Source organism: Pagrus major, chromosome 12 (assembly GCF_040436345.1).
Source record: "Pagrus major chromosome 12, Pma_NU_1.0".
Classification (NCBI taxonomy): Eukaryota; Metazoa; Chordata; class Actinopteri; order Spariformes; family Sparidae; genus Pagrus; species Pagrus major.
The window spans coordinates 9798390-9824640 of NC_133226.1; the positions used below are offsets into that span (position 1 = coordinate 9798390).

General features: G+C 39.6%; 1 protein-coding gene across 2 annotated transcripts in view; it reads right to left on the reverse strand.

Annotated features, from left to right (window-relative positions):
• Window positions 1–26251, reverse strand: part of cntfr (ciliary neurotrophic factor receptor) — a 238751-nt gene that overhangs the window by 82953 nt on the left and 129547 nt on the right. For both annotated transcript variants that reach the window (XM_073478558.1, XM_073478559.1), the window contains exon 4: window positions 18238–18471. In XM_073478558.1, coding sequence (XP_073334659.1) covers window positions 18238–18471 — 234 coding nt within the window. The remainder of the gene's footprint in view (window positions 1–18237; window positions 18472–26251) is intronic.

Here is a 26251-nt window from a genome sequence, read left to right on the forward strand (position 1 = left end):
CAAGAAATCCAATTTGTATTCCAAATCTTATCTTAAATGCTGAATGTCGACGTTTTAATTGGCAAGGGACCACACTGAATTTGTGCGATTACAACAAGTAAATATCTGCTGCAATTATGACATTAGCTGTCACAGAAACAGCTCAAGCGTGAAAATGCTGAGTAAGGGCATGTTTTCTATGGACACTTTTTTTGCAACAGCAGGAAGCCTGTGTGATACAAAATGTCAACAACACAACAGGCAAGTTATTTGTCTTGGCTGTGCTATTCTCTTGTTGGATGCGATTAAATAAATTATGAAATGTAAAGGTCTGGTCTGGAGTCTACTTTGTTGTTCAGATGTAACAAGAGTAAATGGCTCAAATTATCAGAGATAAAAAGAAAATTGATGGAAAAGACACCCAGAGACAGAGAAAGAAGAGCACGTAGAGGGGGAGACAGAAAGGGCTTAAAGAAAAAAGAATAAAAATGGGAGGGAGGGTGAAAGAGAAATGAGAAAGCAGCATGGAGCATGGAGATGCAGACAGACTCAGTAGACTGTAGTATTGCTTTGATGATTTCATCTTTCTCTCTGATTAGCACACAATAACTTTCCCCTCTAGAGATGCTGAAAGAAATCTGAAATCATTTCTCTTCTCTTCTGAGTTTTCTGATACAGTTAATCTCACTTTATCACACACCTACAGACAAATGTGTGCATGTGAGTGTGCTGTGCACAGACGCACACACCTGTTAGTGCCTGGCAGAGAGAAAGTGTTGTATACCTCTAAATATATACATGAATTATTTATAGTTCTCTCCCTGTTAACAAGGTGTTGAAGGATCGGTTTGTGGTGGGGATCTTGCAGGTTCGCTGCTTCATGAATTAGTTTCTACTGCTTGTTGTCTAACAAAGCTCATGACTTTTCACAGACTCTTCTGAAGATTTACAGAGGAATATAGGTTAAGTAACAACTGTCGCCCGCCTCTGACAGGCTCAACAAATGTGTTATTCACACAGAACAGTGAACTGATTCACATTAACTGTGTTATGGCAGATCATTTCATGGTGGATGGATGCAAACTGAAATAACTCCAGCTCAATATCGCGAGTTCACAAAAGCATTTACAGTACCTCTGCCACAGCTGCACAATCCTCTAAATGTGTTATTATTTGATTATGGAAAACGTTCAGGGGATTTTAATCAGCATTTCAGTGATAGATAGAGATTTTTGGTGCTTAACAGTAGAAGTATTTGGGCATTGTGCAATGATGAGTACAGCAAAATGTTAAAAAATCATTTTACAAGAACATAATTAACCCATTTTAATGAAGACTGGAGATTGGGACCTGTGACAAGAAAAGGTGCTTTTGAACCAGTACAAAATGTAACAGAAAGGGTTTTTCTCTGTGCACTATTCTCCATTATTTAATGTTTTTCCAAGTGTAAATGTTTTTTTCTCCTGCACTCCCAGCGTACGAAACAATGAGATGCAAACAGTGAATCAAAGACTAGTTTCTCACCTTTGATTAGTGACATTGACTTTGGGGGAACAGAGAGAAAGACAATATTCATAAGTGGCTTCAAACTGACTGATTACGTGTCTGTATTATTGAGCAAGTTTCATCAAAGCAATCCACTGTTGTTGTTTTATATGGCAGTCAGGTCATAAGCATGAAATGTGAATGTGATATGACATGTTTTGTAAAAATGTCAATATGCTATGTGGCGTATAACACATGCAGATATCAATGTATCAGTGGTTTGCAGAAATGTGAACTGCCAACATTTTATCATGGCAACTTTGTAACATCTGTACTGTTATGGTTATGTTCAATTTGAACTTTTTTCATTTGAATGAGTGAACAGAATGAGGAATGCATCTGTATCAGCGACTTAACTGTCTTTTTATCCGAACAAGAAACTCACTAACAGTTTATATAACCCACAATGAATGGAACCAATTCAAGGCTATCTGAATGTTTTTGTGTTGCCTGCAGGGTTGAGTCAGTCAAAGCTACAAAGACTTCACCTCGCAGCAGTGCTGTATTTGATGGGATTCTGTGTGATTTGCCCTCCCAAACACTTGAAAGCTAACAAGGCAAATTTAGGCAGATGAGATGAACAGGTAGGCTGCATAATGTGAAGGAGGAAAAAAACACCGAGCGGATGAATGACATTGGCTGCTGACGCCTGGATTAAAAACAAAACAGCATCTGAAGTTGAAAAAGAAGGGATCGCAGAATGAGACCGAGCAGAGTGAAGGGTATGATGGAGAGAGGAAGGAAGAGGCCCACAAACACATACGCACACACATCTTTAGATGCACAACTTAAAAATGTGTCAAAAGCAGCCGGGTTCACACTTTCCCAAACTGTATAATAGATAATTAGACTTGTTATGAGCCTGTTTTGCATGTGTCTATGTGGTTGTCTGTATGTGTGTTGACTGTTTGAAGCAAATCCTGCTTAAATAACTAGCAAGCTTGAGTTCTCATTGCAGCACACATACACTCACACAGACACACACAGTACCAATACAGCCCACATTCTTGTCTGGCCAAGACCAACATCTCTGTGTTTTTCCACAATAAGAGCGGCTCATTCGACACGGGAGCTATGTTTGTGTGAGGCTCCTTTCATCCTCCCACCGCAACATGTGTGTTTCTGTATGTGTGCGTGAGCATGTGTGTGTCTGAAGATCTAGAAGGCAGTGTTTGTTTATCCTAAACATAAGTGGAGTTTCTACTTCCCATATCCCTTTCTTCCACTTCTTTTTTTTAATTTCAGCCCTATCTGGATTTTATGAGATATTGCTGTTAGAACAAGGCGAGCTTAGCCAGTAGCAAAAAGCAAGCGTCAGTCCCAATTATTCATAAAACCTCATTATCTTAGAGAAGTTATCCACACTTTTGCCTTCTACTGTACCCTTTTTCTCCTTTCTCCTTATCTCTTACCCTGTTTTCTTCCTTTCTTTTCCCATGCTGCTGTGTTCTGTGAGTATATCCGTCCTTTGGGACCATCCCAGTTAGCCACAGTCAGACTCACAGCTGCCTGGTCCCCGGAGAGTGGACCAACGAGCTGGTGTAATTGAGACATCTCCAAGAGGACAGCAGTACTGCGGCTACCTCTTGATACATGACTTTTCACAAAACACAATTATCTTATACAGTATTTATCAGAAAAAATGTACATACTACCACTACTGCTGCTCTTACAAGTAGCTTCTGCTCCTGATCCTGATGGCCCCCCCGACCACGAACATTACCATTCTGCTGCTTCTACAAGTACTACTACAACTATTTCTATCACTGCTTCTGGTGTTAACACTAGAACCACCTGCACTACCACTCTGTACATCTAGTTATTATGTATGTCTATAGCCTATACGTGTGACAATCATCTATATTTCTTTTATCACAGCTAATGTATTTTGCCAAGTTAAATACCATGCCTCATGCTGCTTTTGCTACAGCTCCTGCTAATAGCTAATAACCTTATTGCTGAAACTTTTGACTATTACTATCACTGCTACTACTTGTTCCTACAGTAATAACTTCAGTTTTCACTTCCCATTTAAACAGGGTTGACAGCTGCCAGTTCTAGTAATACTGTATTGCTCTAGCACAGGGTTTCCCAAAATGGGGTCTGCAGGCCAAGGTTGGTCCACCATTGGGTTCTATTTGGCATGTCAGTTGTTTTTTTTTGCCAAAAATGAATAAAGCAAATTATAATATGTATCACAGCTTTACTTCTTTGTGGGATAAGATGTTCTTAAATATGTAATCTGAGCATGGTGGGCAGAGTGACAATTTTCATGGGAAGTCAGTCAATTAAGGAAACTTAGGATCCTTGCACCATTTGGCACCTTAACAATGCAATATGATGTGACCGGTGTGTGCTTTTGGGCCCTGGCCAACAATTATGTTCCAATTTTGGCCCTCCATGGGAAAATGTTTGGCCATCCCTGCTCTACAGAGCTATACAGGTATGTAACAGTACAGTATGCAGTGGGTATGGTGTTTCCATTATTTTGTCCAACTCATGTTATTTAGTCTATCCTCATTGATATTAATAACAGTCTCAACAAAAAATGAACATAACTTTCATGTAGGTGGGTTTTACTGCAGGTATGTAATGTTGGTTTGCTTTAGTCTTAAGTGGCAGCTGAGTGTTGGGAACATATACATAAACTATACAGGATGCAAAATCATGAGTACCTATCCAGATAAATGCCATCCAATGAATGCTTCTGCAACAATACTATCTTGCTATAGTTAATAATGATACAATAGTACAAACAACTAGATTACAGCTACAACAGAAGCTTCACAGTGCTTAGATTTGTTGCAAGGTTAACTTTTAAGTAGATCCAGAAAATGAGTTTGATTGTGTTCCAGCCCCTTTATAACACACAAAGACTGTGTTGAGTTCAAAACTACTCCTTGAACTTCCTGAGTCACCCCATTAGCATTTATTCACGTGTTTATCTTCCATGACATACAGCGACAATATTGAGCTGATAAAGACTAACTTCACCTGAAAAAGACACTTGTCAGTCTTGTTCAAGGCCACTTTAAATCAATGCACAGCTTAGTATTTATTGGACTCAAAAATGCCAGCTAAGATGTCTTTCTTTGTTGGTGAGGTGCAGCAGAATACATTTCTGAAGCACATTGTACAGGGCGAGCAGACTGCCTGTGTGTTATCATCAGTATAACAAGTCACTGAGTGAGTGAGAAACAACCTCCTTTGGAAGTGCAGATTAGTTTGCTGCACCAAATAGGAAGGGCCTGAATACACTAAATGGAGAAGTCACTTTTATCCTGAAGCGTGAAATTGTGTTAGGGCCTAGTCCATTAAATGCACATATAGGGATATATGCTGTGGAAAAAAAAAAAACGAGCATGCAAACACTTATGGAGATGCATGGACACATATATGCATGTTAGATTCGACATATATATATGCACATATTTTGTTCTCTGTTCTCTTACAGTACATTAATTTCCTTCCTCTTGCCCACTAATTTGCGTTTTTTTTTATCCACTTGCACACAAAAACACTCTCTCTCTCACACACACACACACACAGTCTTTGTCATTCTCTCTTGGTCACATACGTATCTCCACACCCACCACGGGTTTGTTTCTTTCCCTACATCTGAGCAGGCTGGCAGATGGGAGTCAAGGGATGCTTACTAATTTGCTTATTTCAGAGCAGCAAGGATAATCTAAAGATGGTGGATGAACCATTTTCTTTGAATTAAAAAATACAGTGAAACTAAGATTTTTTATGTCATTTATGAAATGTATTAAAAACACGACTATGAATTTCTGTATCTTTATAAAATGAAGACCTGTCTGTATGAGTCATATGCAATGTTTAATGCAAAACTTGCCAATGGCTGCGGTGCAACTTAAACTTTTATAATGGTGACACCTAATGATCTATTTTTGATGAGTTGCCCCGGTCGTGAGAAGCTACACAGAATATCTCAGTAGTTTCAGGAGACATGGCTATTAGAACCTGGTCTCACTTAATTTTACATAAAAAAGGATCAGCTCGAATGCCTCTACACAGTTATTCCCAACTTGTTTGTCTATATATGTATTTTCCTATAGGTTTAATAGAGTTTCTCAGCATTATCCCTCAAAGGACCCAAAGTTGAGAATGTTTCTTATTGACATCATCGATAACTGCATGAGCAAAGGCAACTTCTACTGATTTTTACTGGCATTTTTTTGCTTTCCTGTATAGCAGCTTCTTATGCTGTACTCGAGAAAACTCGAACTCAGGAATTTTCAACCTTCTACTTTTTTGTCTGACGTCACACAACAACGGCAGCACCCATGGAGAGGGGGTTGGGTATTTTTGTAGATGACAGTAATTGTATAAGAGAAATGAATTAAAAGTAAATAATGATAACTTTTCGATGTATTAGTTGTATAATGGCATCCTCATGTTGTTTTTCCTCCTCTATTTTGTTGAGAATGGGTTAAATGAGGCAAAGAGGCTGCATTGCTGAGGGTGCAACTGTGTGTAAACTTGCCAAAGAGATATCATTTTGTTATGGTCAGTCAAGTCATTTGTTCAATTTTGGGTGTTTTGCACCTGGAGAACTTTGAGGATGGAGGTTGGTAGTTTCAGCTAGGAAATTCAGACCCCCAACATTGTCTGGAACACAGTGTTAGTGTTTCAAGCTACTGCCCATTTGTTTACGATATAAACAGCTCCAAACAAGTGTATTAGTGTATTTTGTATGTCTTTACAGTCATGCAATTACAGTTTTATCAAAGAATAAATCCAAAACAAACCAGTACTTTTTTAAAGACACTGAAACAGTTGTGCTATAGACAGCAGGCAATTTGAGGGGGGACGCCATACCCTTTTTTTTATAGCAAAATTACCAAAATGTAACCCCCATGTTATCCTGCCAACCCTTTCCATGCCCCCAAGATCACTAATAGGCAGACCGCTGTATACAGTAAATAAATAAATAAATAATGTCTCATCTTTAAGACTGTGGCGATTACTGAAAGCAGCAATGTGATGTGCCACGACGAGACAGCACAGAGCATGTTTTGAACAAACAAAGCCACTCAATTCAAACAGAGAGCACAGGGAATGAAATATTTTATATGACACGAGTGCTCTTAGAAGACAGGAGGATGAGCAAAACACTGAAAAGTTTCTACGTCTGTGCTTTGACAACATGTTTTTGTACACTTCGGGTTTTTGAGGTCATGCGGACGCATTAAACTGAATGGATGTGACAGGGCTGGCGGAAAGGGTCAGCAGGAGTGGACAGTTTTACCTCTAAAAAAACATTTGACATTTGAATCTCTTTTGCAGTCGCGCACACACTAACACACACCAATACACACACACACACACACACACAAATGGCTGGTGAGCATGTTTTCATGGATATCTGACCATTCCTCAGTTGCTTGACGTCAATGGAGCAAACTGCTCAACCTCACCGCTGGACACTGAAGCAGGGGGAATACTTTCTGGTCAAAGTCTCTCTTTCCCCCCCTCTTACTCTTTCTCTCTCTCTTGCACACACACAGACAGAGGATCGTAAAAAGGGCCGAGACAGCCCAGAAATTTCTATTTCACTGGACACTAATCAAGAGGGAACAGGCCTTTACCTTCTTGGCACACATACATAACACACACAGACAGCCACTGACGCACACAGAGACACACACACGAATGTACACACAAAAATGTGGCTACAAATTCTGGCATAAACAAAGATGTGTACACACACACCCACAAAGACAGAGTGACAATTTAATATGAAGTACACAAAGGCGCCCACAAGCAGCAACACCTACATACACAACCAACATACACTGCACACACACACACAGGCATACAAAGCACAGACATTGTGTTTTGCTGCATGTCAACTGTAGGAAAGCAGAGCGAACAGAGGAGACAAGATAATAACACAGTCAGTCGGTTTATTCCACTACCTCTGGAAGGGTAATTAGAGTGAAAAAGGGAGAGAGTCACAAGAGGCAGAGAAAGAGAGAGAGAGAGAGAACACAATGAACTCTGACTCACTTTAATTTAAAGATCCTTTTTTTAAAAAAAAGAGAAAAAGGTTGATCAAAGATAAACATAACATATTGTCCCTGGGGCCATTTTAAACCTATTACTGCAATGATTGCAAGTCTAAGAAAAATCGAGGAGAGTGTGCATGAAGGACAGGGATGAGAAGAAGATGACGATGACAAAGAAGAAGAAGCCTGTACATTTTAAATATTGATTAAGAAAGTAAGAGAAGGTGTGGGATTAGAAAAAGGAAACAAAGGGCAAGAAGGTTTAGGACAGCAACAACACACTCATCTCACAGTATCCTGCCAATTACAAGATATACTTCGATGGTTTCGTTTCATGCAGAGCATTTGAGTGGAACAGAGTTTGGAGCATTGCAAATTTAATTGGTGCAAGGAGCAGCGAATTAGACAACTAGAAGTGATGCTCCAGCTGCTCAAATTTCAGCCACTAAAGTTTGCTCCAGTTGGCTTTAATGCCACCGAAAAACAAAACTGTGAGCCCTGTGTTTTTGACACGGATGCGGGCACTTCCCAGAATGCTCCAGGTTGTCTACGTCTCAACTTCAGTCTCTCGAGTCACAGATGCACAAAAAGCTACTCCTTAGGGGGAAGACATTCTAGCTTTAAATACATTCACAAGAGCAAGCAGGAAATCCCATCTGATCACAACCTGCTATATCTTAAGATTGTAGCTGGCTTAACCCCAGTTTAATATCTAATAATACCTGAGCTCATGTGTTGATCATCAGGTTGTTGTGCTCCTTCATTTTCTGGGTGAGATTTACTTTGATTTTTGCCATTTGCATTGAACCCAAAACACAATTTCCTGTTTTGGATTCTACTGTTATATCCATCATAGCAGCTATGTTTTTTGGCTGTGTCCAGCTAATTTTCTAGCAGAGAAAGTACAGCACCTCTTTTACTTTTTCTCATCACCGCATGCACAGTTTCATTTTTTTGTTAAATCCTCACAAAGATCCTGAATCCAGCACTCTATCCACACTATTTCCTGTGTTAGGCTCCTGTTCCTCAAACTAAGCTCCTCTGTCTCTGGCTGTGCTTTATCTAACTTAGTCTCTCTCCACTTCAGCTTCTTCCCGGGGAGACTTTCGCTACACCTAGCCAACTTGATCTCCAGCCCCCTGTTATTAGCTCCAGCTTCATACAGTTCTGCGTTTTCAGCTCTCTCTCCTCTTCCTCTAACCTGCCTGCTTTTTCACACAGAAGCTCAAACTCTCTCTGCAGCCATAAGATAACACAGATGGATTAGTATTCAACAGATTGTGTTTATCTGCACTGGAGAGGGAGATTACAGCCACACAATACATACTAACATACATGATATGCAGTGAGGACAGCAGGAGTGCACTAGAGTGTAACGCCACAGTATGAGACTTTCAATAGAGGCTTATATACACCAAACTACAGCGAGAAAGATGACAAGAAGAGGAGAGAGTAATGGGTGATATGGAATGGACTTGGGGATGGTGTAAGAGGATTAGTAGAGGAGGAAGGAGGAAACAGAATGAGATCAAAACCAAAGGGGCCGGGGCCAGAATTTTAAGTTTTGAGGAGGGAAAAGGAGGAATGATCCATGGGTGAGAGTGATGGATGAAGGGGCAAAGTGAAAAATGATCAAGAAAAAGAGCAGAATACTGGACAAGAGAGTTTTGAGAAAAGACGACCTTGGCTGAGCTTCGAAAGCTTTGAAATTCTACTTTGGATCTACCTTAATGTGTATGTACAGGTGCTCCTTTATATTGAATCCACAGAAAATGATTGAATGCATGTACTGTTTAAGATTCTGGATGGACAAAAAACCTTATAGCATTTAACGCAAGCAAGGACTCTGAGCATTTTCCTCTGGCCTTATTGTTGCTAACGATATTGGCCGCACTGTTTGAAACAGTAGCACTGAAAGAGAGAAGGAAAGGGAAAACAATCTGTCTTGCCAGATTACTCCTGATACCCAACGGATACAAAGAGGCCAAATCACACAATGGCCCCCTTTTTTTTAATATGTTTGAGTTTCCCTCATGGTTTCCCATTGACTTCCTTAACCGGGCCCATTTTCCCATTTGTTATGGTTGTCTGCTGCAATAAAGTGATGGGGGCTGCTGTTGTCCCGCAAATAGAGCAAAAAATGGAGAGGCAAGAAATTGGCGATATGGAGCGGAACAAAAGAGGAGAAAACAGTTATGGAGGGAGAAAGAGAAGGAAGGGAGAGGCATGCAGTGACAAGGATGAATATTCAGACGTTTGGTTCAACACTTACGATATAGAAAACGCTGGGAATAAAAAAACTGGACAACCAAGATGTGCTCTGGTTTGATTTAAGGCTAGCATTAAAATTCTCTTCAAGTCTTCAGGACAAACAATTGATTTCTATTTTCTCTTGAGAAGTCAGAGGTCAGCTGCAGTACAAGTCCTCTGGAGAGGTTGACTTGCTCAAGGACGTGTGATGGCACTGAGGAACTGGGCAAAAATCTCCAAACTGAAACTCATGAATTTCAGATATTTGCCAAAATGAGTATAAATCTGAAACTTTAATTCTTTTAAATTTTCAGTCTACTGATTAAGTTTTGGACTTTTTAAGATTAAGAAAGGCAAAATATGAGGTGAGTTTCCTTGAATTCTTTCAGATATAGAACTCAGATAGCCTGTTTGTCTTATCCTCCGCAAATGCATTTAAGACAGAAATGAGACCCGAGAGACCAGCCGAGGTTGACAAACTGTTGAATTAAATTCTGAGCGCGCATAAATCCTCAATGCAGGTATTTTCTATTTATTATGATTGACCGAGCACTGGGACAAACAGGGAGAGTAATTAAAATGGAAGCTGAGTAGTTCTAGCACTGGCCTTACATGCAGGGCCAAATACTTCCTGGTTTAAACAGGAAGTCCCAGAGGAGATGGAGCTCTACGTATTCACCCTCCTCCATAGCGATCTGTCTGCGAGGAGACAAGACAATTCCATTACCCAGCCATGTAGCACGGGTCCCCTGAGTGTGTGTGTGTGTGTGTGTGTGTGTGTGTGTGTGTGTGTGGATACACACAAAAACAAGCTGCCCAGGGAAAGGAAATAGATACCAATTGGTGTGTATGTGTGTGTGGAAGTAAGTTGCCTGAGGGGAAGAGATGTGCATCAATCTAACAAGTGAACTCACTCCTCTTTCAACTCATCCATAATGAGGCTGAAGGCGACCGGTTAGTGCGCGAGCATATGTGTGTGGTGTGTGTGTTTATGGTCTTTCAAAAGCCACACTTGGGGGTAAACATTTGATTTAGCAGGCTGAGCAGGAATGAGCTCTACCTAAATGTGAGATTAATTAGTGTGCCTAATTTAATGTGGCATAAATGTTATCCTCCGGTTAAGATAAGGGTGAGGACTACACATGTGTTAGTTATAATAAAGGTTAGTGCAAAGCTCTGGAGAAGGAACATATGTCACTGCAATGCCCCAAAATGTAAGCTATGCTAGTATGTGCTTTTGTGTTTGCATCTTTCAGTTGTCGCACAGGGCAGGCAAACCCTAACCCTAACCCACTTTTAACGAAGTAAGATTTTAAGAAGATGTCTTTGTTTTGACTCAATAGTAACTTTTGGTTACCTTTTACAACACTGTGTATGCTGTATAGCAGTACAACATCAGACAAGCATGCCAGTCTTCCTAATTTGCTAGACTGACAGAGACTAAAAGACTAAAGAAGAAAATGTGTCTTTTTCAGTTAGCTTTGCCTTTTTCCAAGCGATTTCAGTACTAACCACAAGCACACAAGCACATGCACCTTAAGCCAAATGGACGTGGTCTCATAAGCTAACCCGCAGCCACAACACTGGCAGTTGAGACTTCTGTTATCATTTGCGTTAGCGTTGAGAAAAACAGAGTTTACATAATGGCACGGCAATGATCTGAGAGCAGCTCAGCCTGGATCTGTTTACAGGAATGACTCAATGCCAAACCTAGAACCTCCTTTCTTATGTGATGATTCATGGTATAAATTCATTACCAAACAGACGCCACTCTTGCTCACAATATAAATGCTTTTCTTCATTACAGATGTTTAAAATCTTGTCATTACAGTAATGGGAGTGCTTTGTCTGGAGTGCCCTGATTGGCCCATCTGTCAAGAATTTTTTGGGGAAAAGGACTACTTCTTCTTGCCTAGTGTCAGCTGGCAGGCGGAGTGTCTGGCTAATGGGCTCTAAAGATGAGGAGTGATCAGCGATGGAGCTTTTAGATATGCATGACCTGATGTTTGGAGGGCCATCGCGATTTCACAGCTCTGCATCAAATCATCGAATTTGGAAAGAGATGGTTACCATGGAAGAGGATTCTCCTAATGAAATATCAACCTCATATTGATATCTGTTTCATCATGCTTTCATTTCAGACAGTAAGCACTTCTATTCAATAAAGTCGGCAGATGTGAAAAGGAAATGCTGTATTTTATTTAGCCTACATCACATGCCCATGATTCACAGCCACTGCTTTTACTCAGTTTTTCACTTTCATGCTCCTTTTTCTTTTCTTTTTTGTTTTTGTGGCAAGGCATCATAAAACTGCCCTTGTATATAAACATTTACTTTCACAAAATCACTCGCAGAAAGTCAAATCAAAAGCTGGGATCGCGCAAAGCTTTTCTCACTCTCGCCAATCTAACAAAAATAAAATACTGTTTACACATTGTAAACAGTACAAATAGTACTATACACACACTAGCAGACTATGTGTCTTGCTGGCTGAGTGTGTGACAGGTCACCAGGGTGACTGGCTGGATATATGACCTGCTGCAGTTGATGTTGTGTTAGCTGGGAGGCTAAATAACTGAATAACTGGGTGGCTGCAGCCCATGTTGTGATGCTATAAATTGCTTTCGCTGACGGCCGTTGAAGACAGTTTCAGATAGAAGAATGGACAAAGGCAAAAAAACAAAGGGCAGGACAGCAATAAATTCCATGTTGTGACGGCAAAGGAAAAGGGGTGCTGTATTTTAGGAAAGAGCTTCCCACTTTTATGACCTCTTGCTAATTAAATTATAATAAACTTTAAGTGTCCTCCGCAATATTTCATTTCTTTTTTAATCAGTGAGTCACTTTCTATCTTTCTACCACTGTATGTCAATTCTGATTTTGAAGTTAGTGTCATCGAGTACTCTTGTGCTGGAGTGTGTGTGAGAGTATTTGCTTCCAGCGCCTTTTATATACACCACAGGGCAGTGACATCCTACCATGTGTGTATCGGCTTGACACATGCACACACCCAACCACAATTCAACATCTCTGCATATTTTTGTAGTTTCTTTTTCAAAGTAATTGTAGCCTTGTATGTATCCAACGTGACAGACAGAATGTAAACATCCAACAGCTTTATACAGTGTTGAAATAAGGCAAAGAGGAAAAGAAACAGACATCACAGCGGCACTAAACTTTCACATAAAAATCACACAACTGTGGTCTCCTTGTGCTGACATTATGTTGACGCACTCCTGGAGAAAGATCACAAAAGCTCCATAAAATTGGTGTGAAGGTAGAGCAAGGACACACACACACACGCACACGCACACACACACACACACAGGTTTGGAGTCCAATGACGTCCTCTTTTCTTAATGCAAACCAGTGTAAACACACAGCTAACGGATGCTGCCACAAATTACAAACCAAAACACAGTCAGAGTGAGATTGTAGGAGGAGAGGATGTATGGACGATCTGGTTAAAGATAGTAAAAGAGTGAGAGAGGAGGGATGATAAAGACAGACAGGCAAAAGCAGGAAAGAAAAATTGGATGTGGGAAAGGAAAAGGGGAAAAAAAGAAAAGATAAGGAAGATGAGCAGTAATCACAAAGTTTGGGGAAAAGAGACAAAGAGTGAAGGAGAAATTGTAAAAAGGCAAAGACAGATGGTTCTTGCTGTTCTCCTGATAACACTTCTATCTGCGTAAAACATAACAAGCCTCTGGTGTGAGTAATAAACACTGCATAAAATCAAACTATCAACACGACGGTAATCATAACAAGTGTAGCCTGTCATGATGCCATTATCACTGTATCTGCACAACACTTTAAAGTTTTGTAGGTGACAGTTAGCATCATGGAAATGCAGATAATAAATAGACAGAAGACAGGGAGAGAAGACAAAAGAGAAGAGCAAATAAATAGCAGGAAACAGCAGGGTAGTGATAACAGATAGGAAGCAGATTGAGAAAAGACAATTAGAGAAGTAGTGTGGAAGAACATGAGATGGCGATCTGTGAGTTTCTGGAGTTTGAAAGGCAGAATTAAAGTCGATGTTGCCCCAGTGTGTGCCTTGAACATGTCATAAAATCACCAACTGTTATCAAGGTAATTATATTCACAACCAGGCTAGACCACTGAGGTATTGTTCCCACAAACTTGTAATCGACCCCTGGTGAATAGTTACACAATGTTTCACACACGCACTGTTTGAGACCACCAAAGTGTTATTATGATGCAGAAAATTACCACTGGTGAAAAGAAACACATGCACATAACATGCACAAGCCAGCACAAAGAGTATACGTGTCTCTCTCTCTCTCACATACACACACACTAACACATATTGTGGTCTGTTTATGCATTGCATCATTCACCCTGCTGACACAATCTAGCATAACATAAAACTCTCATTAATTCAGTATTATTTCAGCATTCAGTAATTCATCATTGGCGATATGATTAACCAAACTGTCACACTCCCGTATGGGCTCATTCATCAAACATTTGCATGGAAATGTTACGTTTAACATCAGCCTGGAATGAAATCTTGATGGGTGGTGCGCCTGGCTTTCTATTGGTCCTGTTGACAAGCGGATGGAGTCATACAGGTGGGGTTTCCTATTCAGCTGATGGAGGCCTCTCTTACAAAAGAAATTTAGAAAAAAGTCCGTCATTATGCTGTTTTGTTTCACTTTGGGATATTTCTTATTTCATGTATACTGTGGGGCTTTTGATATGAGACTACACATTTTAGATTTTTAGATATCGTTATATTGTGATATACATAAGTATTGTCTTTTCCTGGTTTTAAAGGAGACCTTTCATGCTTTCTTGGTTGTTTTTTTTCCTTCTGTATGTTATTAAAGTTCTTGTGTGTGTGAAAGGTCTTCAGAGTTAAAAAGGCCAAAGTGTGACATCACACTATGCCAGCGTGTCATGCATTTACATAATTTATGCCTAGTGGCTAGTTTGGCATGTAAGAATTAATTTAGCAAAGCTCCTCTGGTGTTTTGTTCGCAGTGTTGGCTCAGGCGTTTGTGTGCTGACCAATTAAACCAGAGGCAGAGACAGGAGTAAAAACAGAGCGTTTCAGACAGAGGGGGGATACACTGCTGCAGCACTGAACAGTACGAGGAAACTGATGTGTTTTTTGAGCATTAAAGCATGTAAACCTATTCTAGTAGTAACCCAAAATAAAATTATGAACCTAAAAAAATTAACATAATATGTCTCATTTAAAGGCTGCATTAGAAAAGTGGTGTAATTTTCTAAACTTACCAGACTGTTCTACTTGTTGTCATATTGGTCTTTATCCACTCAGTCGTTATATTCACATTACTGATGGTTATCAAAATCACATCCCTACAATATTGTTTCAATATTGATATTTGTTATATAAATATATTGGGATATTGTGTATTTATAAAGTGTATTTGAGGATATTTCAAAATATCTAAATATATATCATGTAATGTGATGTAGCCAAAAAAATGTTATGGTCATATCACCCAGCCCTCACATGCTGTTCAGCAGATTAACAGCAAAGCCGTTTACTTTGGTAACATTTTGACTCAGCGCAGGCTATGAATCAGAGCCTGTCTACCTTTCTTTCACTCTACCTTTCTCTGAGGTGGACTCTCTATAACACTGTCAGAAAGAAGGAAACTGGTATTAGCTCATATTTTTGAAGGCCATGGGAGCGATGAATCAAGGTTTTTCTACTGGAGTGTATCAAACTGTGTCACTTTTGGCACCGTTTTGAAGTGGCCTGCCATGACTGATGCCAAAGCGATATCTAATTTCACCTGCTAGCCAGCTAGCAGCTGCACTATGATTCCTGTGGAAATTTAATTTAAAATGTTCCCCATGCTTTATACTACCAACAGTCTCATATGGAGTAAGATAGAAATTGATCAGAAATAATGTGAGGAAATGCTGCTGCTGGCCAGCAGAGATAATGCACAAGCGCATCCCTGTTTTTTTCTGCCATAATAAGAAAACATTAATTCACTGTTGTCTTCTTTTTCAGACCTGTCATTTCAGAACAGACAGGCAGCAATCAATCATGGAGTGTTACAGCAGTGACAAATGCATTCAAACAGCCAAACTGTAGGAGAAATGAGGAGGTACAGGGGCAGATTAGACGAGACAGTTGTCGTACTATATTAGACGATGTAATATGAATAAAAACCCATACTACTTTTGCCTAATTCAGTATAGTAATAACATACAAAGATGTTGCATTCATCCATGTTACAACTGGCCTCTTGAAATGAAGTATTCAATTAATAAGTGTACACCTTTAAATAATGACCAAATAAGGATTTCCTTCAGTGAGTACTTTTGTTAATTGTTTTGGAGAGTGCTGTTTAAAAAGTTAAACCACACATGAATAAAAATTTAAACTTTAGCTAAATACCACTTTTAACAAAAGGTGTTTTCATGCCAGTGATCCTCAGGGATACTTGTCATTTACAAGTCTATCCTATCTCAACACCATTATTATTATGCATGGGCCCAGTGTATAAAACCTTCACCATCAGAATAATGGATCTCAAAGGGGGCCATTGCCAACTCGCAGACCGCTGTGACATGCTGTTAAATTGACACTCATTTAGCTTTTGTATGATTATTAAAATGCACAGCCATAACTGCAAAGTGGCCAAAATGTCATTTTAACAACTAATCATTAGTGCTTGTCAGCTGGCAGCCGGTCCCAACTCTAAGGGCTGCTATCATGACAATTCAAGTTTTTATATTTGCATTTAAAATTTAAATGAAGCAGCTCTTCAAATATTATAACTGGCTATTAAAATTGTCAATTAACGAAACGGGTTTACTCTGCAAGCAACAGAAATGTGTCAGAAAAAAAAGGCACTTATAAATGGAGTTTGTAAGTGTTGAATATTGAATAATTAATTAAGAAATGAATAATCACATGAAAGATTTGTGGAAAATATAAAAATGTAATACTATATATAATTGAGATTTAACACATTTTTATTAGTTTATTCTGGTATTTAATTGCACTTTTTGTCATAGACCAGAGTTGTGTCAGACCTAATTTGTATTTAGACATTTAGACATTTTTCAATCAAAATGCCCTTTTCCAAAGTTTGCTTTTATTCTTAATGGCACTTTTCCCAAAAGTCACTTTTTCTGAGAGTTGTGCCCTCTCAGCTTTCAGCCAAAGGACATCCCCTGCTTCTTAAAGATTACATCTTAAAGTTCATAATATCTGAAGGGCTATAATGTAAAACAAGATATGGCCAATAATGTTTTTCTGATATTGGTTTTCAAAAAAAAGTTCTATCATCTTAAAATCCTTAAAATGACATCTACTCCTTCTTCCTCATTAAAAAAATCCCAAATCTATGATTATGCAAATATGCATCATTTCAAAAGTTTTAATACTTCACAGGGCATGTCTCGTATTTTTCAGAAAAAAATCCATTCTCAGTGATGTGGGGGCTTCCACATCACACTTACACATGGACCACGAGTGGCTTCCAAACTATTTGTGTTGAGCAGAGAAAACTGGCTCCTGGGGTCAAACACTGTGGACATGCGTTACTCTGCACATCATAGCCCAAACTGTAGGAACAAGAAGAAAACACATATTTCTGAGTGGAAGACTTTAAGCTCGCAAGATCAACAACTGCTATCACAGTTAACACCACTTAGCACCTGTGATCTGAAGCAACCACATTGCTGAACTACAGTAATACTGTATTTATTCCATCTTCACCAAAAACTAACTTCAAAATTAACGCCAAACATCACAATTTCCTGTTACAAATAACCAAGTGGAGCCTCCAGAAATTCCTATATCAATCAAATAGATATGGTGACCATGCATTCTACAACCATCATAAATGCGAATTAATGTTTTTTGACACATGCAAGGTACACCCAGTTTAAATATCAAAGTCCCAACTGTCTTTGCAACCATTTAGTCATGAGAACATGATAATGAATGACTAACATCTGCTGAGACAAGGTGTAAATTCAAAGTTATTTCTCACATTGTCAGTAAATTGTATTGTGAGACACGGTTTTAAATTAGAGCATAACTCTCCCTCTATGTCCAAAGCTATTTTTGAACCTCATCATATCTGCTGCAACAACCAGCAGGACAGCCAACAGAGCCATAACATCATCATGAGCATTACATTTCCATGGTGCCTTAAGTCACAACCATTAATTACAGGAGCGAGTCAAGTGTGGTATCTTTGTATATTGCTTTTGTCTTTGCTTTTGTGCATACAAGCTTAAGTTGATAAAATTTCTCATTATTAATTCATCCTTTTTTTTTGGACTTCTAATTGCATCCTGGTCATTTCTCTTTCCTGCTATAACGACCCAGTGTCGCCTTTGGGATGATTAAAGATTCATCATGTCTTATTTGAAATAATACTCGGCGGGCGATTGTCTGGCTACTCACTGCCGATGTGAAGGTAGATGGTGTCACGTCTCTCTCCGTGCGGGTTCTGAAAGCAGCTGTATAGTCCGTTGTGGCCCAGGTCCACCTCGGTCAGTATCAGTCTGGGACCCTCCAGACGGTGCTGGGCCTTCACATCCGTCCCGTTCACCTTCCATGACACGGATGCGTCATTGTCCAGGGAGCCGCACTGCATGGTGACATCACCGCCCATCCGTTCATACTGGTTCCTAGCAACTGGAAACAGACAGAGGCAAGATTAAGTGTTAGTGATATCAATGGCTAATAACAGGAGAGATATCTACGCGGTTAAATGACTGCCCTCTGTGTGCTGGCTCCTAGCAACTGGAAGAAGAGAGACCAAATCAAAGCCTTTATAATCATATGGGCATATACAACAAGCACAATATTGGGTGTCAGGAAGTTCATGTTTATTCTGTTATGTTGCAAAGAGAGACAGACGGAAGCGAAGGGAGAATTTATTATTTGATAACACTTTTCAACTGATATGATAAAGTGAATATGGAGAAATGAAAATTGGTTAGAAGTTATAGTTGAATTCAATATTTTTCAATCATCATGTGTTATTTATTACTGTCCACCTACACACATTGCTTAGCCACTGATCTGTCGTAGCAGGGAAAGACGGAGGAGAAATATTATTCCACTTCTATACAGTTGATAAAAAGCTTCAGGGCTGAACAATATGCAAGATAATCATAATCAGATTATGATTATTTTGATTGTGATATGAGTCACAATTTTAGTTGGTATGGTAGTTTTTGCATTTTGTTTTCACTGAAAAATAATGGTGATGTTATTTATAATTTTCTTTGTTTATTTTTTTATAACCAAATAAGCATGTCCTTTTACATCTGAAGATACAATTTGTAGGCCCAGGCATCTCCGTAGCAAGACAAGGCTTAAAGGGTAACTCCATCAATTTCACATGTTAAAGTGTGTTTACAGGTCTAAAAATGAGGATATCTCTGGTTCTTCTGTATCACATTTTTTTAGAAAACTGTCCATAATGACTCGAACAGTGTTATGGGAGTACAATGCAGACCAGTGAATTGCTTTTCACAACCTGGTGTGTACATTACCCACATTGCAACTTAGTCACCCACTGACACACTGGAGACAATTCATCAGATTACATGCAGCTTGGAGCTCTGAAGTGAGAAAAGGTTATCTACTACTTTTTTCCACATATGCAGTACCTGTAAACACACTTGCATTGAACATTGTATACCCACACCAACACACTTGTATACCGTTTTATTTTGTTGTGACGCATTTTAGCTTCATCAGAAATTTGCAGCTCCTGTAACTGGATATTGAACTTGGCCATATTGTGATCACGATACTATTTCAATTGATAATGCAGCCCTTAATAGCTCTGAATGAATTTCTTCAAATATTAGCCTTTTTGAGGAAACACTGAGTAAAATGCTATTTTTACTTCAAAAAGTCAGGAAGAATTTTGACTTGTCCATGTAGATTAACTCCAATTAATGACCTTAATGCTGGCACTAACACTGCCTTTGTTCTTTGGTTCAGAAAAGCTCTAGGGACTGTGACCCCGGGGGCTGAGGGGTACATGTGAGCCTGATGGAAGTTTTAGAGAGGACACCGGGGTTAGTAGCCCTGCCCTGTTTACAAGTCCCATGGGCCCTGTCATGACCACACGGAGCGAAGACCTCCGATTAACGCTTAAACACTGAGGATCAACAGCACAACAAGAAACAACAATAAAATATTGATTTCCATCTTAGGAAAAGCCCTCGTCTACGAAGAAAAAAAGAAAAGAAAAAAAAAAAACGTGCCCCCATTGGCCTGGGATCAAAAGCTGTCAAGATCCTTGTCTTGCTCTGATGTCTCACTCTCTGTCTTTCCCTTTTGTCTGTCAGTCGCCTCCCTCCTTTCTTCCTCACTACAATGCCTCTCACTTTACTGTTTTTCACTCGAGCTAGCTTCCTCGGCTCAGCCGTGCCTCTTAACTAGGGTTGTACCGATCCGATCACGTGACTCGGAAATCGGGGCCGATCACGCCACTGAAGACTCGATCGGGACTCGGACGTTACGACCCGATCAGAGATCGGTTTTATATATATTTATTTAGTCATTATTTGTATTAGATTGTTGATATATGGGCTATTGGTGATTCAAAATAAAAAAAATAAAATGAGTATTTACTACCACCGTTTACGACATGCGCATGCGCAGAAGACCAGCACGCCAGTTTGTTTTGAAGCGGAGTGGCGAGTTGTGGCGCACCATGTCTGCTGTGTGGAAGTATTTTAAAGTGAGTGACGAGAACGATGCAGTTGCAAACTGTCAGATATGTAAATTTGGGATATCGAGGGGTGGTAAAATATAATAAAAAATAAGGGACACCTTGGATAGTTTTCTTCGATCTTTTTAATTTTTTAAATGTATTATAAGAGTATCGGATCGGGACTCGGTATCGGCAGATACTCAAAAATCAAAGGACTCGGACTCGTATCGGGGGCAAAAAACCCTGATCGGAGCATCCCTACTCTTAACGCAGCTGATACAGATGTCAATCTCGTGTTTCATATATATTTCATGTCCCATACCAGAGCCATCCATATTGAATAGGACAAGCTCCCTGCCCCCATTAACATTACCCTGACACTGTTTGTTCTCTTTCAGACTTCCTCTCCATCTGCCGCTCCTTCCCGCCCTCAACCTCCCCAGCACCTTACGCTCTGTCATTCATGCCATATCTCTCTTCATTTCCTGTTATCGCTGTCTTTTTTCCCCCTGTCCATCCCACTTATCTCCTTGCTTGCCCTCCCTGCTTGTCTGAGTCCAAATAATGTGCTTGCATATGCATGCGAGTGGCAAGAAATGCCAATTTCCTTTGATCTCCTCCTCTGTGGGGTTACTTTGAACGGATGTGTGACTTTATTTACATAAAAAGTTATTTCCATCTTAGGGAAAACCATACAGTTTGACTTTGATGTTAGCTTTGATGATGATGCTGGTGCCCTTGTGCTTTGTGTGACAAGGAAGAGAAGAGAAGAGAAGAGAAGAGAAGAGAAGAGAAGAGAAGAGAAGAGAAGAGAAGAGAAGAGAAGAATTTCCTGTAGAGTTACTGAAAAAACCCATAATTTTACAGGATATACTGTAGAGTGCTTTTAGGTCTACTTCTATCAAAGTAAGAGAACATATTATTAAAAAGTTTAATGACTAAGACTTTAGACTAAAATACCTCCGACTGCCTTTAGGTGGCATTAAGCTTTTGTCAAAGAAGAAGAGTGAAATCCTAATGCGTTCAATGATGTCATCAGAAAGGAGTATTAATAAGCAGGTTTTCAGAAAAAAACAAAAAAAAAAAAAAACAAAAAAAAAAACAGGAGAATGACCCTCCGAATATTTTGCTGAGATGACCTTTTTGCAGCTCTTTTCTCTGACTGTCCTTGAGTCCGCTATATCCCATCCTTCTTATCATTTCAGGTTACATCACTCTTCTCTACCTCTGTCCTTTCTAATATCCATTCATCTCTCTATCCTTTGCTCCCTGCTCGCTCTCTCTTTGTGTTTAATTTCTGTCCTCTTCCTTTAACTTCTCCTCGTTGTCTTTCTCCCATCGTATCAAAGTTTGCACGCCTCTCACTCGGCAGTCCATCTCTATCTTTTTCTCTCCCCCTACGTCCCTGTCTCCTTACTTCCCACCCTGCCATCTGCCTTTATGCATATCCTGCTTTGAACTTCAAGTTCTCCTTCTCCCTGTCTCCTGTCCTTCCCAGCCTGTTTCTTTCATTTAGCTTAGTCCGTCTCTTGTTTTCTTCTTTGCGTTCCATTTGGTGGTGGTTTAAGGAGTTTTTCCGTAAGTATGTACACATAAAATAAACAGACTTAACTTTTTAAGCTATAGCTCTCAAGCAAGTAAGACGCATGCCAGCGATATAATTCATTTGTATTCTTGCACATTATAGCAAGTTGTTGATTCTGATTGGTTCAGTTAACAACAGCAGTCAGTCTCTGACAAACACACTTACTTAACAACAGGTAATGGAGTGACTTGGTAGTCACTATAACACATGCCATGGTTACAGAAAATACTTGTTTCTTGGTGGCTGACAGGTGTCCATTAACAATGAGTAATAGACAGCAAGCAGTTGCCATACCAACAATACTGCTGCTTGACAGCCCATCATGTACTAAAGCTCACTCATTGATTATACTTTGACAGCTACCTTGTTTATTTATGTGTGGCGGCTAAAGCATATGTATAACAAAACACCACTTTTAAAACCTCCGTATCTCCTATTTTCACTTATCTGCATGTTTCATCACTCACTCAGAAGTCCAAGAACAACAATACATTGGTTCTACAAATACTTCCTGACCTCTTATCTCTGTCTGTGGCACTCAGCCCAAGATTTTACCGATTTTTAAAGTTTTAAACATAAAAAAAGCACACCAGATGATTAAGTCAAGGACCACACATCATGACTGAAGCCCAAAATGTCACACATAGTGCTTAACATGCTTGGATGTACACACTTTTAGAATCTTTTGCAGGACTACACATGAGGATTAATACTAAATGATTTCAGACTGACAGTTCCAGGGATCTCACACAAATTAGAGTGATCAAACGTGACTTCAGACAAAAACAAACATGGAGGCCACAAGTGCGTCCCCCTTCTCTACTGTCCACCTGGCTCAGGAGACCAAAGTCGTTGGCAGCGATTTTTCTGTTCTACAATACACAACATCCAGTCCGTGACGTTTACAACTTAACTTTCAACTTATTGTTTGCAATATCATTTGCAATTATGGGTTTCTGCTCATTATTCCATCACTGTTTCTTCCATGCTACAGGATTTCAAGTCTTAAATATGAAACCTTGGGTAGATTCTGATCCAGTCGTCAACATTAAGATGTCTGTAAACACCTCAGGCTACGGGATCATTTGGGCAGATTATCTGTGCAGAACAGCCTTGAATTGGGAACACCCCTGCAATTGTCAGGAGGGTCAAATGAGAATCCAAAGTTTGCCCAATTATCTTCTAATGTGGGGGAAGCATTACCTTGCTTTCCCTCTGTATATCTCTCTGCTGACCTTTCCCTATCCCCTCTCCATCACTTTCTCCCCGTTTCACCTTGAAACGGCTCCCTCTGAATTCCACGGAAACTTCGGCATTCATCAGTGTTGTATCACTTATGATGAGTATTCTGCGCACACACACCGCACATGCATAATACACCTTAAAGCAACAGCGGAAACACGAGTAGATGCACTTACGATTACCCTCATGTACTCACTCACACATACGCACAGGCTCCAACACCACTCTGCATAATGTCCTCATGCCTCATCAGCATACAGACAAGCAGGCCTAATAACCATAATGACATTCAGCTCAAGTGCTATTGATCTCTTGGTAATATACAGGGCGTTGTAAGCAGTGTTGGAACACTGTTATTCCCGACCAAATGAGAATAAGAGTCATCAATGCCCTTCACAAAGATTCAATTCTGCTATTTTTGCTCATTATTCTACTTATTTATGTTGATGCCAACTGACAGAGCCCCTCATGAATACACAAGTCCATGACCCCTCCAGAGGGAAAGCAGATCAGATAACTGAAGTTACTTTCAAATTTATATAAGTTTTGTGCACTGCATTAAAGAGGTCAAGTGAGTGATACCCGGGACAAAGTAATGTCGACACACAGAACATAAACAGTGACAGAATTGAGGACACGACAGATGGATGCAGCTGAAAGTGATTTGATTCCTTCATAACTGTCCTGATTAAGACAAATTTCAGCAAGACGGCCTGCATAACCGTAGTGTGAGTAAAACATAGTAAATGCATCACTTGAACTCATGCACCCCAGAAGACCCAGCAGCAAGTCCATCATGCAAATGTATGTTGCACAAGTTGTGTAAACACACACAAAAAGGTCAAACAAACATCAAAAATAAAATATCAATTATGTCACGTGTCAAACCCTTAGCAATATTAAGACATTGTTGAGAATTTAATGACATAATTATATGACTATTTTTGTATCCTTGAGTGCCTGTTGGAACGAGGTGAACTCTAATAGGGAACATTGGGGCTCAAGGGGTTACCAGGAAGATGCAACTACTTTGACACCATTACAGAAAAGTTGAAGTCTTTTATTTATAGTATGATTCTGCAGGGTGCCGAGGGTATGGTAGCCCTTATGCAGCACTATGATGTTTTCCCAGAGCAGAACTGTTAAGAGCCAACATAATGTCATGTTGTGAGGTCAGTAGTGCTACAACCTGCAGGGCATTACAAGCAGAAATACTAGCTAGAGGCTATTTATAGAACACACGCGCACACATGCACACACACACACAGGCAATAAATTGCATATAGTCCATGAGCTGTTTACTAAACTGACTTAAGTAATGCGCCACAAACACACAATACAAAACACAAACCTCTGCACACTCTGAGTATACACATATAACATAGTAATAATGTTATACTGAACACTTGAATAATGGCCTTCCATAACTGTACATTTGGGACACAAACACACAGTGCAGTGCTGGTCAGAAGAAGCAATGCCATTGGGTCAGAGTGTGTCCATGTGGGTTCAACACACCAGTGAAGGTCATTATAAGAACATTTCGATTTGACACCAATGGAACAGAGTTAAATATGGACAGAAAAATAAAAGAAAGAGAAGACAAGAAGGAAAAGAAGGAAAGAAAAAGTTGATGATTAACAGTTAACAAAAGAGTCAGACTGAGAAACTGAAAAGTACTCAGAGGAGGTGAAGACACAGAGAATCAATGTTGTGTTGTTTGCTTTATTTGAACAGAAGGACACTCATAAATTCATGGTCTTCATCCTCTGCATCCTTGATTAACCGTAATTCCACCAGAAAGATCAATTAAGGTCAAATTACCATTAGCAAAGTGTCAGAGAGGATTTTCATGAGAACAAGTAGCCCCGTTGTTTGATTAGCTGATTAAACACTGATAGAATTACTTGTTCAAACATCAATTGCCATCGGGGAGGACATTCTTATACCTTTCCACTGTGGCATCATCAAACGTCTATTGATGAAGTGAGGACATTGACTTTAAGGATGAAGTTAGTTTATGGCTTACTGAACTGAAGGACAGGCGTCACATGATTTGTTACTTGTGATTTAGATAAATACCAAATACACAATATAATACAGATATGGTAGTATCATGCCCCCCTGGCTTATCAAATGCATCAGCTCCACAAAGCTAAATGGGATCTCCAGTCACAGTTCTTAATAAGCTGGCTAATCTCCCTACCATGATGGCTTCACAACAGTGCATGCCAACACTGTTAACAAATTAAGTGGTGAGAGATTGCTTGTTATCTGTCTCTACTGGTTTCTCCTTGTGCTTAACATGCAACAGTTATTTATTTGACTAGTTGTCCTATGTCACTTGTTGAAGCGCCTGTCTAGTGCTGTAGTATAAACAGCGAGAAAGTCCGAGTCAGGGGGTGGCTGGGGTGGATGGGTGAGTCAATCACAGGACTGTCCCTCCAGAGACTTGGGTTCATGTCCTGTGTTCGACCAAGAGTGGTTTGTTTTTAATTTATGTAACATAAGTAAGTGTATGTATGTAAATGACATAACTGATATCATGTATATTATGTGAGTGACGTTACTTGAGTTATTTTAATGCAAAGTATGATCTTTTCCTAACTCTAACCAACTTTTGTTTTTTGCCGAAACCTAACCGAACGTTAACCGGTTAACGTTTGACAAAGGTAATAACATTCCAAAAGTCATAATCTCTTATACTATGCTATAAGTGTTTGCCAGCATGTATTGCTAAACCTTTAATCTAGAACAGGGTCAGTTTGTTATATTTATTATATAACAAATATCTTATTACTGTTATTGCTTATTTCTGAATCTCTGAATTACTGAATGAACAAATGCGGACGTTAAAATGGAGTACTTGTGATCAAAATTAGGAATGGGCAGGATTACTCAAAGTAGACAAA